Below are 18,008 nucleotides of genomic sequence, written 5' to 3'. Positions count from 1 at the left end.
GGCTCGGGGCCCGGGCGGCGCAGCCCCGGGCTCGCCATGCTCCTGGCCTCGGCCGTGGTGGTCTGGGAATGGCTGAACGAGCACGGCCGCTGGCGGCCCTACAGCCCCGCCGTGAGCCACCACATCGAGGCGGTGGTCCGCGCCGGGCCCCGCGCAGGGGGCAGCGTGGTGCTGGGCCAGGTGGACGGCCGCCTGGCGCCCTACATCATCGACCTGCAGTCCATGAACCAGTTCCGGCAAGACACGGGTGAGTCGCCCGCCGCCCGCGTCCTGCGCCCCGGCGCGCCCGGCGGCCGCTCCGTGCGCTTCGATCACGGGATGGGGCGGGGGGGGCGCTGATGGATCGCCCTGAGACACACACAGCACACACCCCCGCCGAACCAGCACCTGCTAGTGGTGATCGGGGCCCGGAAGCGGGCTCCCTTCCCCTTCACGCCCCCTTTCCAGCCCTGGCTGGCTAGAGTCTTCCCTGGCCACCAGCCCTCGGCTGTTCCCACCTGCTTGGCCTCGGGCATCCCGGGGCCTCCACCCACGGGGCCTCCTCCTCGGCCTCCTTCGTGCCTCTGGCCCCCTGTGATGGTGCGTGCGAGGAAAGCCTCGGTGTATGAAGAACGGGGGTGGGGGGAGGCTGGCAGCAGCTGAAGGAATTCCGCACCCCATCTCCCCCGAGTGTAGCCAGGGTCAGGCCCCCCACGGGGTACGTCATGGAAGGAGAGAAGGGATTCCGAAGAGACAGAACATCCTGGAGGCTGTGACATTTCTCCAGTGCCTCGGCTCGGCCTCCTCCAAGCCGAGAAGCAACAGGCCAGGACCGGGGGAGGGGGAGGAACGGGGCTTTGGAATGCCTGGCAAGGAAGCCATTCCCTTTGTCCCCGGAGAAAGGGGGGGGCGGGGGAGGCTCATAAGGAGTAACTATCCCCTAGCCTACCGAGCCATCCTCCGGACTCCCATAGCACTAAACTCCCTTTCTTTCCCAGAGAATTAATGAGCTGCCAGCCATGAAGGCCACCCCCCCCACACACACCCCACTCTCCTCCATCTCAACCCTCCACTCCCCAGCCGGCCTTCTCCCCCAGATCAGGTGCAGGAAGGGTGGAGGAGGGCCACAGGCCTGCACCAAGGCGACCTCTTCATGATTTGATCCAGTCTATCCTGGTATAATTGAGATGATAGGGACCAGTCTCTTGTCTTCCAGTCATTGCTTCAGTGGCGAGGTGGAGGGTGTTTCTGGGATTCTGGCAGTGCTTTTCTAAGTGTGTAAACCACCACCACCCCATCCTGGAGAGACAGGTGTGGCAGGGAGGGAGGGGAGCCCATGACCAGGGGAGGAGGAGGACCTTGCGGCTCCAGGAACAGCTGCCTGAGCTGGACTTCTCAGCCCTCACATCCTGTGTGCTAATTAGGATTGTCATGGGAAAGAGGCATCTCCTCCCTCTTGTCCCTGCCTTTAGTCAGAACTCCCAAACAATCTTCCTGCCAGGGACACTAGTGGATTGAGAAAGAAAGAAGGGGGGGAAGCTTTCTGGGGGAGAGGGGGGGGAAGAGATTCCAGAAGTTTTAGCATCTGGCGAGCTTCAACACTGGTGGAGAAGGAAAGGAGGTGGAGCAGGGGAAAGACTAGGAGGAGGAGAGAATATGGAGGAATGTGGGGTGGTTGAGGAAGAGGATTGATTATGTGTGTGGCTGAGAGGGAGGAGAAGGTGCATTGTGTAACTTGGGTAGAGGTTGTGGAGGTGAGAGGTGAGGGTGTCAGGGTCAGAGGCAACTGAGAGGCCTGGGAGTGGGGCCAGGGAGACCACCTGATAGGAAATTCCAGTCCTGACCAAAATTCGAAAAACAAAAAAACAGCAAATGTTAGCCTTTCTCTGTCAGTGGCAAGGTGGAGGGCTGTTTCTGGAATTCTGGCTGTATCTAGATCTCTGTAGCATGTGGTAGAAGCTCCAACCCCAGTGATACACAGGTCCCAGGCCCACTCCCCCAAGCTCACTGCTTGAAAGAGCAGAGATGTAATGTGTGTTTGAGGGAAGTCTGCTGGGCCAGGAACTGGAAGGTGTCACGATCTAGAGGAAACTTCCATACAGGTGAAAGTTATTGAGAAACCTGCTACAAAGGACCCAAGCGATTTCCCTCAGACTTCTATCCCTCTTCCCTAAAGGCAGATTGACTACTGCCTAGTGATTAACAGAAGCCGGGATTCCTTGAATTTAGATATTTGCGGGAGAATTAGCCCTGCATGGGCTAATTAGTGAATGATTGAAATCTAAGGCCTCACACAAGTTGGACAAGCCCGTTCTGTGATTAGATTATAAAAGCACTTCCCCAGCCCTGCTTCACCTCTACATGCAATTTGATTTCTGAGACAAGGTCTTGCTATATAGAGCCTAGTCCTCCTACCTCAGCCTCCAAAGTGCTGAGATTACAGGCATGCACCACTCTGTCCAGCCAAGAACCTTTTAAAGATAGGCCCATAGTGTGTGTTTCCTAGCCACACTGCTGTGGTGTCATTCTTTCATTTCTACAGCATATACAGAAGGCTAACAATCTTCCTGTCTCCTCTCTACCAGGCTGTGTGTTGGATGCTGTAGCCACTGGGCTGAATTCCCAGGAATGCTGGGTCTGTCTAGGAGCTTGTCAAAGTAGCTTCGAAATCTATGGGTATCTGGGGTCTTGAGCGCCCTCCCCTCTCCTTTCCCCACCAATACACACAGTTCCTCTCTCACTATCAGACAGTGACAGGGGAGGAACTTTAAGCCACCAGCTCCCAGGCAACCTCAGTCAGGCCGTGGTAATGTTTAATTAAATTACCCACCGTCCCCAAGCCACACTTTAAAGCTGGGAACCCGAAACATCCCCATGAACAAAGAGCTGGAAGTTCCCTGCCTAGAGGCAAGTCCTCTATCTTTGACATGGCCGCTTTGTCCTTTTTAGAAGTTGCCGGGGTCTCCCTGCTCTGTGAGTCTTCAGTCTCTCCCATCTCTGGGCTCTTGACTTCTTCAAGCCTGTTACCAGGGAGACAGTTGAAAGGTTGCAGACACCCATCTGCCTGCCTCTGTTTGCCCTGGGTACTTGCCCTCTTCCAGATCTGGTGAAAGAAGGGGGGGGTGCATTTCTGAGCTCATTTGCATTAGATATTGGTCCAGAAGAAGAGATGAGTGAGTTCCTCTCTACTGGAAGTCATTTATCAGAACCAGACTGCCTTTATCTCTTGTTTGGCAGTGACTAGAGAACTTTACTTCTTTACTTTAGCATCATCATGTCCTCTGTATGTTGGAATAGCCCTGATCAGAGACATCTCTCCATGGGCCAGGGGCAGGAGGAGGAAGACGCAGGCTGGGAGGCAGGACTCACTGTTTACCATGCGATCGTGAGCCTGTCCCCTGCCTGCCCACATCTTCCCTCTCTCTGTAGATTGTCCTTCTTCCTTTCCTTTTTCCTTTCCCTCCCACATGCAGATCAGCAGGTGGAATGAGTCTGGCTTCTGCACCAGTGATGACGCTAAAGGGGACTGGCATGGTGCAAGGGCGGATTCTTTCCAGCTCAAGAGTTTTTCAGTGTGAGCTTTGTGTCTTTCCGTCTTTAATGTAGCGAGAGGTCAAATGTATGGAGTGGGTTTGGTGACGGAATTCAATAGAAGCTGATTGTATGGGGCTTTCATGATAGGCCCTTCTTCACCAGGGCAAGAAGAGACAGACATTACGATGACTCCAAGGTAGCTACAATGTGGCTGGTGGTCCGTGGGTCTGCATAGTGCCAAGCATATTGCTCCCACTGTCTTGTTCAGTCCTCACAGCAACTCTGTAAAGACTTGAGATTCCCATTCTATGGGGAAAAGTGGGAACTTGCCCAAGGGCTTCACTTGCTCTGTCCATGGCATAGCCAGGATTCTGAACTGAGCGTCCTTTTACTATACTCCAGCCTCCCGTGATCAGTATTGGCCATCTGCCTTATAAAGCTGTTGACCCCTGGGACATAGCAATGCTAGAATATCCAAGCCTTTGCCTTCATGGGGACATGGGAGTGAGAGTCAGGTGGTCACTGGTGGGAGAGGCTGTGGATTTTTGGAACGCCATGTACGCTCGCCTCGCAGCGAATCTCTTGTGCAGGTGGAAGTTGAGGTGGCATGTCTTAGAGACCTCAGGTCGTGGCCTGGCAGGTGATGATTGACTTCTGCTTCCTCAAAGCCAAAACATCTTGGGTGTTTGGAGATGTTGGCATCTGGGTGGCTGGGGAAAATGGATTTTCTTTCTCTTTTCTTTCTTCTCAGTTTGGGATCACTCTTGATTCCTATCCTATGAGAAGTCTTCTCCCTGGATCACCACACTGTACGACAAGATGGAATGTCTTCAGACTGGCTAGTTTAATTGGGCACTCAGATTCCAAATAGGGAAGTAGCCATTGAGTGAAATCCTACCATCCCTCTTGTCCAAGTCTTTGTTTCTGAGGTTTGCTGTTTTGTTTTTTTTCCTTACTCTAATTACATTCTAGGGCTGAACCAAGCACAGCAGTGTTCCCTTACCCAAAGCAGCTTTTCTTGTTAATGGCAATGCCAATTTCCCCATGTTTCCTGGTCCTCAGGATTCTTTGGCTTATTCTATCATTCGGAACCTCATTGAGCGACTAACATGTAAAAGACAGGCACATTGTGGTCTGATGCTTGAAATGAGAAAAAAAAATCATATTCCCACCACAGGCCACAGGAGACACTGAGGCCTAGCTCTGGAGGGCATTGCTGGGCTGGACTCCTGGGGATTAGGAAAGTGTGGTTCTGGAAAGGCATGTGGAAAGCATTCGGCTAGCCAAGGTCAGGTCCCCTGTGCAGGGTCTCTCCAGTCCTTCACCTCTCTCTTATCCCCCCTCCCCATCAGTCCCTCTCCTACCCCCTCCTCACGTGAAACTAATGAACACAACAGCTTTGGTCTTGTCAGGTCGATTTACAAATCTTCACTGATTCCTCATCCCCTCAGAATTAAATCCATCACAGCTTAACATCCCAGATCCTCTATACCCTGCCTGTCACGTGCCTTCTTGGGTCTATCTTCTGTGCTTTATGTATTCCCAGATCTCTTTGACACCCTCTCCATCCCCATCTCCATGATGTCTCTTCTGCTGGAATACCATCCTCTTCCACGTTTGCCTGTTGAAGTTCTCTTTATCATTCAAGCCTTGTGTTCTTTGTCACCCACTTCTTTAAATATTCAACACATCATCATTACTTCCTCTATTCAGTCAGGTGTGTGTGTGTGTGTGTGTGTGTGTGTGTGTGTCTGTGTCTGTGTAATAAAGCATAGTGTAGTATACTGAGGCTTAAATTCAGTGCCTGGGTACTGTCCCATCACTTCCATGCTTCTACTTCTAGCTGTTTTATTGGTTAATTGGAGATAAGAATCTCAGGGACTTTCCTGCCTGGGCTGGCTTTGAACTGTGATCCTCAGATCTTATCCTCCTGAGTAGATAGGTTGACAGGTGTGAGCCACCAGCGCCCAGCATCAATAAATACATAATGAACTCCTTCGACATACCAAGCATATAGGACAACGTGGGGAACAAGCATTTGGGGGCCCATTCTCATGGAGTTGGGGTTCTAGGAGGGAGACAAGTATCCATCCAGCTTGTTGCACAAATAAAGGTATAATTGCATGGAGAGATAAGTGCCATGCAAAAACTAGGAGCAAGAATTTGACCTGATTCGGATATCCCAGAGAGACACCATATTAATCAAAAGGATGGGGTTGTGAGGTGGGGATAATGAATTGGCCTTGTGAAGAGCCCCAGAATCAGAGAAGCAGGGAAATGGCCAGTGTGAAGAAAATGTGGGCAGTATATGTATGTTACAATATGAGGGAGGGGTGAAAGGCAGAAATTGTAGCAGGAGAAGATTTGGGTCCTGACCTAAGAAGAAATTATGGAAGGAGTTAAGCAGGGAAGGGATGTGGTTCCCGCCACCATGTATTTCATTTCACTGACATCTGCCCATGGCATATTTTGCATCATAAATAGTTACACACACACACACACATATGCCTTCCAACACCATTTTAGATCATATATTATTCGAGGAATGCTTGACTCTTGGCATTCTGCACAGCAACTAATGGGTGCTCAGCAAGATGTGGTCAGTGAATACATAGCATAGGCATTGGAGTCTTGAGCACAGCACAGTTGCTGGAGTTCTGGAATGCAAAGCGCTCCACGCTGTACCCTTGTCCTACTCACACCACCCATGGAAGGGGCTCAGAAGCCTGGAAGCAGCAGGCAGTGGTTCCAGATCTGCACCTCCAACTTCCCGAAGGTGGAGCCTACACTAGAGGACACTTCCAAGAAATGCCCAGCAGCAAATGACGTAGGATCGGAAGGATAGGTTAAAAATGGCAAAAGGTTGCACTTGGGTGGAAGGAAACGGGTAAGTAGTGGAGGAGGGTGTCAGGGAACCATGAGAGAAGGAAGGCATGAGGACAAAAAGGACCTCTGACAGGAGAAGAGGAAAACAGATCTAGAGGAAGATATACTGGCAAGGAATGTCATAGAACCAGGGAATCATTGCCAAAAGTTCAGGGCAATTCTCAGAAATGTCTAAGATTGAGAACACTGTTGTCAAAAAAAAAAAAAGGGTGTGTGTGTGTGTGTGCGCGCACACGCGGGTGCATGCATGTGCATGTGTATATGCATGTGCATGTGCCAGAACTGGAGCTTGAACCCAGATCCTCACACTTTGGCTTTGCCTTTTTGTTCAAGGCTGGTGCTCTACCACTTGAGCCACACCTCCACTTCCCTTTATGCGCATTTGTGAGATTTGGCCAAGTATATTTCTCTGTGCTACTCCAGATAAAAGATAAAATGATGCCATGTCAACTCCTCTAAAATTACTTTGTTATCTGTAACAGACTCAGTAATAAAGATGGTATAGCTATGAGCTGTATGGGAACACTCATTTCCTCTCTCTGGGTCTCTGTCTCTCTGTCCCTCTCCTACTGCATCCTATAAGCTTTTCCTGTCGCATCTTTATCCTGCTTAGACACAGTACAAAAACAAAGCTTCAATCGTAATCACCGCTTCTTGTTCTGTGCGCCTGACAGGTGCTATTTTTGCCATTTAATATTCACTTCTTTCTTCGTTCTTCAACTTCACCTGTTGAGGCTTCATCCCAGGGCCAGAAGTGATGGACCTCTCATGGACCCAGCCCATACTCTTTGTTCCCCCAGCAAGGAAGGAAAGGGAGGCTAACTAGGGAATTGCTCCTCCCCTCTCTTCCTCCATACCTCCAGACCCCTCCAACAGAGGCCCTGGTGCTGAATAGGGGATTGTTCTGCTTCTTGCTTGTGCCTCTGAATGTTGATGTTTTGGGTCATTAAGGGGCTTGGAGATGGGGTGGAGGGTGGGTTATGACCCTGGCAAAGGCCTGAATAGCCATTGTTCCTTTTCTTTCCCCCCTTGAATGGGATCCTGTCCCAGTCTTGGTGTCTCCCTCTGGGTTGGAGGAAGGGGGGGCGGGTCAGAGGCCAGTGAAGGGAGCCTTTTCCCACCGGCCTGGATAGATGGAGCTTAAGCTGACAGATGCAGGAATGCCTGCATCGCCAGAGCCCTCCCCAGCCCTCTCACTCTGTCCCGAGCCAGACATCCTTTGCCTTGATGTCGATGCCAGCAAACGAGCCCTGGTGGGCAATGTGCTGGCTTCCGATATGGGGGTGGAGAGTGGAGAAATGGGTGATAGTTCCCTTAGGAGCTTTGTTCTCTTCTGATGCTGCTAATTCGTCTCTGCTGTACCAATACCCTGTAATAACGCTGGCTCCTCTTCCCAGTCCTACGGGGAGACCATGTTTCTGAGTGTTGGAGCTTGGGGGATGAAAGATCTTAGACAGTTATAAAATTATCCTCAAGACCATTGAGAAAGGTGACTGTCATTGACGTAAGATAGAACGGAGGGAATCTCTGAGTCTTTTCCTAAGCTGATTTCCTTTCTTCTCACGGTGATGCACCTGGTTTGGGAATTTCTATTTTTATTGTCTCTCTAAAGAGTCGCTGCCAACCACAAAGAGCTGCTTGGTGGGCACTGCCTCTGGTCAGCCATCCAGAATGGGAAGCAAAGTTAGACCCCTTTCCTCTGGCTCCCCACAGCCCTGTGTTTCCCCCACAGCCCAGCCCTTTGGCACTGGGTATTCAGAAGGGATATTTGGGACCATCTACTATGCGTGGGGGGAGGAGGGGTCTTTCTGTGTCATCATGTAAACTCCAGGGCTTGCACATGAATCCAGATAACTGGCATGTACAGATACATGCTTGGAGAATGAATAAGGAGTCACCTGTATTTTTTTTTTCTCAAAAGCCCTAATAGGAAGGACTTATTCTCCGTTTTTCTCACGGGAGACAAGCGGAGGGAGGGGTACTATCATTAGCTAGTAGGGAAATCCATTTGGTATGTTCCCAGCTCCAAGGTAAGAGGTGCTTCTCACCCAGCCAACACGGGGGGCTCCTTCCCAGACTTCTTGCCCTGAATGAGTCTCGTTGCGAGGCGGGACCCTCTGTAGGTGGGCAGGAAGATATTCAGCACGGAGCAGGTTGGTCTCTTGGTGCAATACGGTTCCCCGTGGTTCCAGGCTGACCGCTCCTCTGTCCACCTCTCAGGAACCCTGCGTCCTGTCCGCCGCAACTACTATGACCCATCTTCCGCCCCGGGGAAGGGCGTGGTGTGGGAATGGGAAAACGACAACGGCTCCTGGACGCCCTACGACATGGAAGTGGGCATCACCATCCAGCACGCCTACGAGAGGCAGCACCCCTGGATCGACCTCACCTCCATCGGCTTCAGCTATGTCATCGACTTCAGCACCATGGGCCAGATCAACCGGCAGACCCAGCGCCAGCGCCGGGTGCGGCGCCGGCTCGACCTCATCTACCCGATGGTCACCGGGACCCTGCCCAAGGCGCAGTCCTGGCCGGCCAACCCGGCCTCGGCCGCCTCGCCCCCGGCTCCACCCTGCTCCTGTCCGCAGTGTGTGCTGGTGATGAGTGTCAAGGCGGCCGTGGTCAACGGGGGAGCCCTCCAGCCCCCCCTAAGCCGCAAGAACGGGGCTCCCTCCGCCACGGCCAAGCTGCCTCCGCCCCCCGGCCCGGGAGTCAAGCCACCGGACGCCACGGGCACCCTTCGAGCCCCGCCCAAGACCCCCGCGTCGCAGGCGACCCGGCGACAGGTGTCCAGCGCAGCACCAGCCGGGACAGCGGCGGGAGCTGCGGCCGCCGCCCCTGCAGCCAGCAGCAAGACGGGACGGGTAGCCCTGGCCACCTTGAATCGTACCAACCTTCAACGACTGGCCATCGCGCAGTCCCGAGTGCTGATCGCCTCCGGGTAGGTGCTCCCCTGGCCGCCTCCGAGCGCTCCCTCTCTCCCTCGGGCTGACCCTGGGGGTCACAGAGCGCAGAAGGACTACTGCCATAATGTGGCTCCTGGCCACGTTGGGGAGCAAACGTGGAGTGGGAACTGGAGGGTTTCACAGCTCAGTCCCCCCACAGACCCCGGGTCTCATTGAGATTCTTGTGTTCACCGTGTGATCCAGGGCAAGATCCCTCACCTCCTAGAACCCCGACCTCCCCACTTGTGAAAGCTGGTCATGGCACCCTTGATAGAATCCCAGGGAGGAGTTAGGAAATTCCTACCCAGGAAGTCAGGACCTGCAGCTTGAATGCTCTCCCCCACCTCGTGCTGCTTCAAGGGTTTTTGTCATTCCATCTGGTCCTTACTGGAGTTGTACAAGGTAGGCATTGTTAGCTCGTTTTATAGAGGAAGAAAGTTGGGGTGCACTCGCTCAGGGGCGCACAGCTCATCATCCATCGGCAAGTGTGATACCAGATTCTGATTCGGCAGTGCTTCTCTACCAAGTGTGGACCAGTGTCGAGATACGGTGAGGAGGTAGTGCAGTGAGGTCTAGGCTCTTTGCATGCATGAACTCAAGCTATTCCAGGGCTATGATGAGGCTGGAGATTCCATTAATGTGTATGAGATACATATACATATATGTGTGTACACATATGTACATATGTGTGCATACATGTATGTATACATGGATGTGTGTATAATATATGATTATATATTTTATAATTATGTGTGTATATATATATAGTGTGTGTATATATACATATATACATATATGTATATATATACACACACTATATATATATATATATGTGTGTGTGTGTATATATGTATATATGTGTGTGTGTATATATACATGTATACATATATGGATATATATACACACACATATATACATATATACACATATGTAGTCCTAGGGCTTGAACTCAGGGCCTGGGCACTGTCCCTTAGCTTTTATGCTCAAGACTAGCACTCTACCCCTTGAGCCACAGTTCTCCTTCAGCTCCCTTTGGTGGTCCATTGAAGATAAGAGTCTCAGACATTCCTGCCTAGACTGGCTTCAAACCACAGTCTTCAGATCTCAGACTTCTATAAGAAGCTAGGATAACCTGTGAGTCACCTGGGTCTGGCTAGCTTTCTCTTGTTCTTGGTCTTCCTGACGTGATCGCAACCAAGTCCGTTCTTTGCTGGCAGCAGCTCCTGGCTTCTTCCCTAAAACTCACCCATCTTCCTTAACTCTGAATGGGGCCTGGGTCTGCCTTCTGGCCATGTACTCAAGTAGTTAGGATGGTTTAAGAGTTGAGTTCACGAGTCTGGGCTTCCCCTGGGCTGCCCTGAGGAGATATCATTGATATTCAGCTGGCACTCTGCGGAGAGGCTGAGCACTGGGGAAGGAAAGAAGGAAGATCCATTGAGGAGTAGGAGGAAGATTAGGGCGGGAGCAGGAGCCTCTGTTCCTGCCTTTTCACTGGGATCAGCCAAGCTCCATTGTTGTTGTGTGTTATATCTGTCTCCTCAGATTTGCCCTCCCCACCCAAGGTATTACTGTGGAAGGAGTGTTCACCCTTGACCATATACCTCTCCTTTGCTCTGAAGCAAGCATCAGGCACAGGCACTTAACTCACAATTGTCCTTCTTTCTATCAAGGGCCACACAGCATGCATGTTACAGAACCAAGGACAGAATCCAGATTTGATTCCCTGGTTCACTGTCTCCGCTGAAGCCTCATGGAATGTGAGCACATTCTTAAATACCAGACTGCTAATCAGATGAGCTGATAGAAGTATTTGGAGAGAAATGGGCACCCAAACCATGCCACCATGTAGTTTCTTTGAACAACCCTGCAGCAGCATCCTGGGACTCTCAGAGAGTTCCAGGGTGATCACTGGCATGCAGGGGAAGTTCAATCCCTGACTGCCTGAGCTTGAATCCAAGCTCCTTATGGTGCCACTTAGAGCAAGTTTTGCCTTCAGTGCTCTCATTTACAGAAGGAGAGTGTAATAACCTTCCTTCGAGGGTGGTCACGGATTCAATGAGACATTCAGTGCATAGACTTAGCACAATGCACGACACATAATAATAGTTGGGTGTTCGCTGTTGTCATGGTTAGTATGGTGATTAACAGGTATCTATTGAATATACATTCTAGTTATTAAATCAACTCAAAGCTGAGCAGGTCTGACACACCACTTCATTTCTGACACCCTTGACAAATGCGATCATGGAGGGAGACACCCCCAGATCACTTTGAATTTCAATGAGGGAGTCCACCACGCTTTATCTGTTCTTTGGCTCCCTCTTCCTGCCAATAGAATGGCTGGAGAACAGAGTGGAGGTCAGGACAGTTGCAATTTCAAAAGAGCAATAGAAAGGCCTTGTTTCTTTCCTCTCTATTTTTCCTGACAGGGGAGCCGCCCTGCCCCCCCAACCCTCTTATCTTCCAGCACTTTCCTTTTCACCTCTCCCACTTCCCTCACCCCCTTTACCATCCTTTCTTCCAGCCTTTCTTGGCATTTAATTAGCGTGTTTCTTCCTTTGTCTGGCTTTGCCATCGACCTTCTGTCGTTGTTCAGCCTCTCCCTCCTCCTCTTTCTGTCCATGACCTCTTCAAGCAAGTTTCCCACGGAAAAATAAGTAAGTCCAGGAGGGTGGGATGAAGAGAGGGACTTGGGGGACTGAGGGGGGGGGCGGGGACACAAAAGTTTCTGTGAATTATTCAGACCCAGGCAGGAGATTTCTAAAGAGGTGGAGGGCTGTGCACTGGAGTGTGGCCGTCGCCCCCCTGGCCCTCTCCCTGAGTCCAGTTTCTCCATCTCCAGCTAGGCCTTGCTTGCCTTAGAGACAAGACTCTTGTCCTGCCAAGGAGTTCCTGGGTTGCTGCATAACTCAGACAAGTATAGCCTGGCACCATGATGTCTGCAGGGATCTTCTCTCGCCCTCTGCCCTGTTTCTTACTACCTTGCCAGCCCGTCTCTTTTCGCAGTTCTCTGTTTCATCAGTGGAAGTTAACACTTAGACCAACCATCCACTGAGAACAGACCAACCAAGCAGGATGAGGAGGAATCTTCTGACTAGCTAACAAATGGATAGGCCAGAGGACTTGGGCTGAGTAGAGTTGTCTGGATTCAAGAAACAAGCCCTGTCATTGGGCTGCTGTTTCCTAGGAGGACTCAGGCTTGTATAGCTGGGATCCCAATAGGGGATGATGGATCAGTGAAAAGGGATGGTACTTCAGGGTTTATTTATACAACCAGGAAACGTGGGGGAGGGATGGTCCGGTGTGATCAACTGGGCATTTCTCAGTTCTGTGCCTAGCACTCCACTCTGCATTTTACACTTGATACTTCTATCCTTAAGATTCTGGAGAAAAACAAACAACAACAGAAAAAAAAATCACCTAGTATATTAAAGCAGGAAATGGTTGAGTGGAAACCAATGTAGCCCTCTGACACTTGAGAAATAGAAGTATAAACAGTCACTGAAATTTGTGTAGGGTCCAGCTGTTTACAAAATATCTGGCCTAAATCCTCACCAAAGTCCCCTCCAGGGAGCAGGCTTTCAGAGTAATCTGTTTACAGCTGGAGTAACTCTGCTCCTGGAAGACTGAGAGACTGGGCAACTCTCCCAAAGGCACAAAGCAAGACAGGGCTGAGCTGGGTTCAGATGTTCCCAGAAGTTTACAGCTCCTTCCATTACACTCTTCTGTGTCCCACGGCCTAGTGACATGCAGGGACCAACACCTCTCTTGTCAGATAAGTTGATCCCACAGGTCCTCTGTGTTTCTTGCTTGTCTGAGGTCCTAGGAAGGCCTTCCCTTCCCTCTCTCCAGAATTTTCCCCACACCCCCACAGTTCTTGGGCTGCTCTGGGGACGAGTATTTCCTGGTTGGCCGAATTGGGTGTGGAAACCTGCCAGTCCAGTTTGTGGGAACAAAGGTGGCTTTTGTCACCCAGATCACAGCTATTTATCAGTTGGACTAGAGGCCTTGAGGTGGGAGAGAGAGAAAAAAAGCAGGTGAAGTACCGGTCAATGTATACTGCCCCCTGGTGGGAAGCCAAGAAACTGGCTCCAGAAGGCCAGATCCTCCCTTCCAGCCTCCCCAGATAGAGGTAGAGGAAATTGTGGCTCAGATAAGTTGGTTGACTACACCAGGAGCTGTTGGTAGGGTTGAGAATCAAATCTGATTTTCTTTATTGTTTGCATGTACTTGACCCAAAGGAGGGCAGGCCTAAGAGTGCAGAATTGAGTCCATTCCTCTTTCTTTTCTTTTCTTTTTCCTGATGGATCTTGTTTTAAATGCAACGTCTCTTCCTGCACATCTCGGTTTTGATTTATCCAGGAGACAGTTTCAGGAGGAAAGTAGCCTTTGGTGGCCTTTAAAGACCAGGGACAAGGGACCTTGGCAGGCTAAGAATAGCTGAAAAAGTTCCCTGCCAATGGGAATGTGGGAGACAGATAGACTCCACTGCTCAGCCAGAAAGTCCCATTGCAGCCCTGTCCTTGCGTGGCAGTGGGTTAATTCGTCATACTCTGAGCTGCTGTAGGAAGGATAGGGTGTTTTCAGAGTGATGTAAACAGTGAGTAGGTGTTGTGACTCAGGAGCCAGATTTTGTGACTTCAGCCTTCAGCTGTGTGACCTTGATCACCTCCTTGACTATAAAATGAGGTTAATAGTAATACCTTAGGCATAGGCCGTTGGGTGGATTACATGGGCTTAAGTGTTTTGAGTTGTGAGGCTTGTTCATGGTTTTGTGTGTTAGTGGTTATAGCCCATCAATGAAGGTATAGGTTTGCCACTGCATCACTCAGATAATCCAGCATAGTGTCCAACACAAAGTCAGCTTCAATAAGTACTTCTGAAATGGGCAAAGAGCTCCTTTCCTCCCTCCCATTTCCCAGCCTCACCCTACCCCTAGAACAGTTCTTCTCTCTTCTCAGGATAGCTGGCTCCTGGAGACATCTGTGACCAGATCTACTAGCCTCTCCATACCAGCTGTGGGAGCCTGGGTGGCAGATGGGATGGCGCAAGCCCCAGCCCCATGAGTGCCATATTTTCCCAGTTAACGCTGTGGGCGGCCTGGCCTTTCCCAGGCAGCTGTGCGGGCGCCTCTCCAGCCTAGAGTTCCTGGCTAGAGTTCCTGGGGAGAGGACCCAGAGAGGAGGAGCCTGGGCCTCTATTTATATGTGTCAGAGGCAAGGAGAAGTGACAGCTGTTCGAGCAGTGGTTTCCAAATGCGGCGGGGGATTTGCAACATCTGCACCCTCTCGAGAGCAGAGTCCTGTGCTCCACTAGTGAGGACTCTGACCTATATTGTAAAACACCTCTTAGGTTAGGTGCTGTTGGCTCACGCCTGTAATCCTAGCTACTCAGGAGCCTGATAGCTGAGGATTTGGGTTCAAAGCCAATCCAGGCAGAAAGTCCATGAGACTCTTATCTCCAATTAACCAGCAAAACGCCGGAAGTGGAGCTGTGGCTCAAGTGGCAGCATGCCAGTCTTGAGTGAATAAACTAAAGCACAGCTTCTAGGACTTGAGATCAAGCCCCAGTACTCACACACAAACAGACACACGCGCGCTCGCATGCATGCACACACACACATACACACAAGCCTCTTTATGTGATGTACGGAGGGGTGACAGTTACATAAGTCAGGTAATGAGTACATTTCTTTTTGGACAACGTCACCCCCTTCCCTCGCTCTCTCCCAGTTTTTCCCTCCCGTCCTCACCTCTAAGTTGTATAGTTCCATTTTCAACACAGTGTCTGGTGAGTACCACAGCTGCGGCTGCCTCCTGTTCAAATAAGGATTGAATGCCTGCTAGTTCTAGGCTCTGAACAAAACATTAGTATTTGCCTTTTAGACTTTGAATTCTAGAAGAGGAGATAAGCAGCAGCAACTTATTTTAAAAGACCGTAACTTCCATGAAACGTAATAATAACTGAGCGCTGGATAGCGCGAAGGTTTGGGAATCCAGGGTGAGGTGAAGGGGTGGGTGATAGTGTGAATAAGATGCTGTGTCCCTGACAGCATCTCACTGGTAGATGAGGTCTGAGCCTTATCTCCTCTCAGTTAGAGGGAGCAGCAGGGGCAGGAGCTGAGGCAGTTGGGTGCCTGCCACGCAGACACAGTGACAGCCAAGTAAGAGGTGAGTGGCCACAGGGACATGATGGGGCTGTAGGGATAAGGAAATTAGGGGGAGGGATGTTTCACGGATGGCACAGAGCTGTAGAGATCTTGCTAGGACTTTGACCCCGAGTGAACTTGATAGGAAGTGACAGAGTCTGATTTGGCTTTTGAAGAGGTCGCCTCCCACTGCTTTGTGAAGAGCGCACTGTCGGTTCAGGAAGTTCTGACTTCATGTGTCATTAACCATAACGCATCTCCTCCTTCCACAGAGTTCCTACTGTCCCAGTAAAAAACTTAAATGGATCCAGTCCTGTCAACCCTGCCCTGGCAGGTAAGACCTCTGCTTACAGGAATGAAGCAAGCAGTGGGCAGGTATAAATGGGAGAGAAGATGAATGCGAAGCGAAGAGGCAATTTCAGGATTTGTTACAGGAAGAGTTTTGGGAGGGGAGGGGAGGAGGTTGTTAGAGCTGATCGTGCTGTTTTAAGATGAGTACGTAGAGAACCCATGCCTGGGGAGGACTCTGGTGGAAAGGAGGAGAAGCAGTGAGTGGAGAGGGAGGGATCTGCGGAGTGTGGCCAGCTAGTTCTTTCATCCATCCTAAACCAGGCCCCACCCCTTCCAGGAATCACTGGGATCCTCATGAGCGCCGCTGGATTGCCTGTGTGTCTCACCAGACCACCGAAGCTGGTCCTCCACCCGCCCCCTGTCAGCAAGAGCGAAATCAAGTCCATCCCCGGAGTTTCTAACACAAGCCGCAAGACCACCAAGAAGCAAGCCAAGAAAGGTACCCACCCGCTTCTTCTTCCTCTGAGGGGAATCAAGCCAAGAGGCAGAGACTTGGGCTTCCAACCCTGGCTCTGCCTCCCACCATTTAGGCAATAAAGTTCTGCATCTGCGCAGTGGGCTTCGCCAGTAGATTGTGACGGTTAGGCCCCGAGTGGAGTGTGTAAGGAGGAGATAGAACCACCTTGGAAAATACAACTATGTAGCACAACAACACAGAGACATATTAAGGATGGTGCAGAGAAAGAGATGGCATGTTCAAAGGGAAAGATCACATTGACTTCAGCACCAAAACACTGGCTTCATATCCCGACTTTATCCCTTGCTAGTTAGGTGGCTACATAGAACCTGCACTTATTCTAGCAGCCATCGGGCTATTACTTGCACCTTCTAGAACCACAGGGTTTTCTCTCATTCGCTTTATGGTTGCTCTTTTATTTGTTGCTAGAACTGGTTGCAAAATGATGTTCTCATCCCTTCATATCTTCACTTTGCAGCCTTTTTTTTTGGTGAAGTTTAAGTCAGGTCATGAAAATGTTAAACTTAGCCCAGGACCTGGCTAGTGTAATAGACTCTCAATTAACTGCAGCTCCATTCTTAAAAGAGAAACAGGACAGTGGGTGGGAAGTGCCCACATCTCAGCTTTTCGATGGGTCTGTCGCATGAGCCACTTCCTCAAACCCTTGCCCTACTTTTCTAGTCTGTTAAAATTTCACTTCTTAAGTGAGTCCAATTGCCTTGCTCATAGTCCGACAGGAAGTGGCAGGATTTTACACTTTCCCACTCTTCCTGATATTATTAATAGCACACACCACCCTTATCTGGCAAAGTGCTTTAAGGGCTGTACATTTATGAGCTCATTAGTTGTCAAAGCCCAACCTGGCGTTAGATGCTCTCCATCTTCCTGGTTTTACAGATAAGAAAAAGGAAGCTCAGGGAAGTTAAGAGAGTGAGTCAAGGTGGCACTGATCTCTTTTCCTCTGTGACTCCTTGAGTGCTGGTGTGACCCCATTTTCTGCCTTCAGACAGGCCTCCGTCCTAAGGCTCCAGCCCCTGAAGAATTCCCCAGATCCTTGTAGCCTGTCAGGATGTAGCTGCTGGATTCCATCTGCTGGACAGTGGCAGTATTTTCCAAAAGCCAGAAGCACTGGCCTGAGGTCCTAACTTTCTGACTACCCAGAAAGATAACCTTCCACTACCTGTATTTTCAGTCAAATTCTTAAAGCCAGTTGCTGAATGAATTGTTCCCACTTCTGCTTTGAACTTGGTTCTAACTCACCTCTCTAGCATACAGAGGATGAGAAAGCTAGTTGATTCCTTCAGTCTACTTTGATGACCCAATCATTCTCCTGTGCTGCAGGTAAAACCCCAGAAGAAGTACTGAAGAAGTATCTGCAGAAGGTCCGGCATCCACCAGAGGAGGTGAGTGCAGGAGGGTGAGGCAGGGTGGGCCTTCATCACCCATGAGCATGCCCCCATCAGTTTTCTACAATGTAGAGCAGGAGGAACTTCCTGGACAAGCTGAAACCCAGGCTCCAAGACTCGCAGTGAAAAACAGCACTATATCAAGGCACAGGAACTCACTTTAAAATAGTCAATTCTGACTGGTGGTTCTTAGCCCAAATAATGTTTCTCCTTGGCCATGTCTGGAGATACTTGTGGTTATAATAGTTGTTGAGGACTGTGGTTGTGATGTACACTGAGGAGGACCGTGGTTGTGATGGATG

At 50.4% G+C, this 18,008-nt stretch overlaps 1 protein-coding gene across 2 annotated transcripts in view; it reads left to right on the top strand.

Annotated features, from left to right (window-relative positions):
- Window positions 1–6: 6 nt before the first annotated feature.
- Window positions 7–18,008, top strand: part of Dtx4 (deltex 4, E3 ubiquitin ligase) — a 35,403-nt gene continuing 17,401 nt past the window's right edge. For both annotated transcript variants that reach the window (XM_013029242.1, XM_013029240.1), the window contains exons 1-5: window positions 7–247; window positions 8,620–9,340; window positions 15,765–15,826; window positions 16,121–16,282; window positions 17,642–17,703. In XM_013029242.1, the coding sequence (XP_012884696.1) occupies window positions 37–247; window positions 8,620–9,340; window positions 15,765–15,826; window positions 16,121–16,282; window positions 17,642–17,703 (1,218 nt within the window). In that variant the 5' untranslated portion in view covers window positions 7–36. The remainder of the gene's footprint in view (window positions 248–8,619; window positions 9,341–15,764; window positions 15,827–16,120; window positions 16,283–17,641; window positions 17,704–18,008) is intronic.

This window comes from Dipodomys ordii, unplaced genomic scaffold (assembly GCF_000151885.1).
Source record: "Dipodomys ordii isolate 6190 unplaced genomic scaffold, Dord_2.0 Scaffold117, whole genome shotgun sequence".
Classification (NCBI taxonomy): domain Eukaryota; kingdom Metazoa; phylum Chordata; class Mammalia; order Rodentia; family Heteromyidae; genus Dipodomys; species Dipodomys ordii.
Note: the sequence above shows the minus strand (reverse complement) of the source record. Positions and strands in the feature narration are given on the sequence as shown.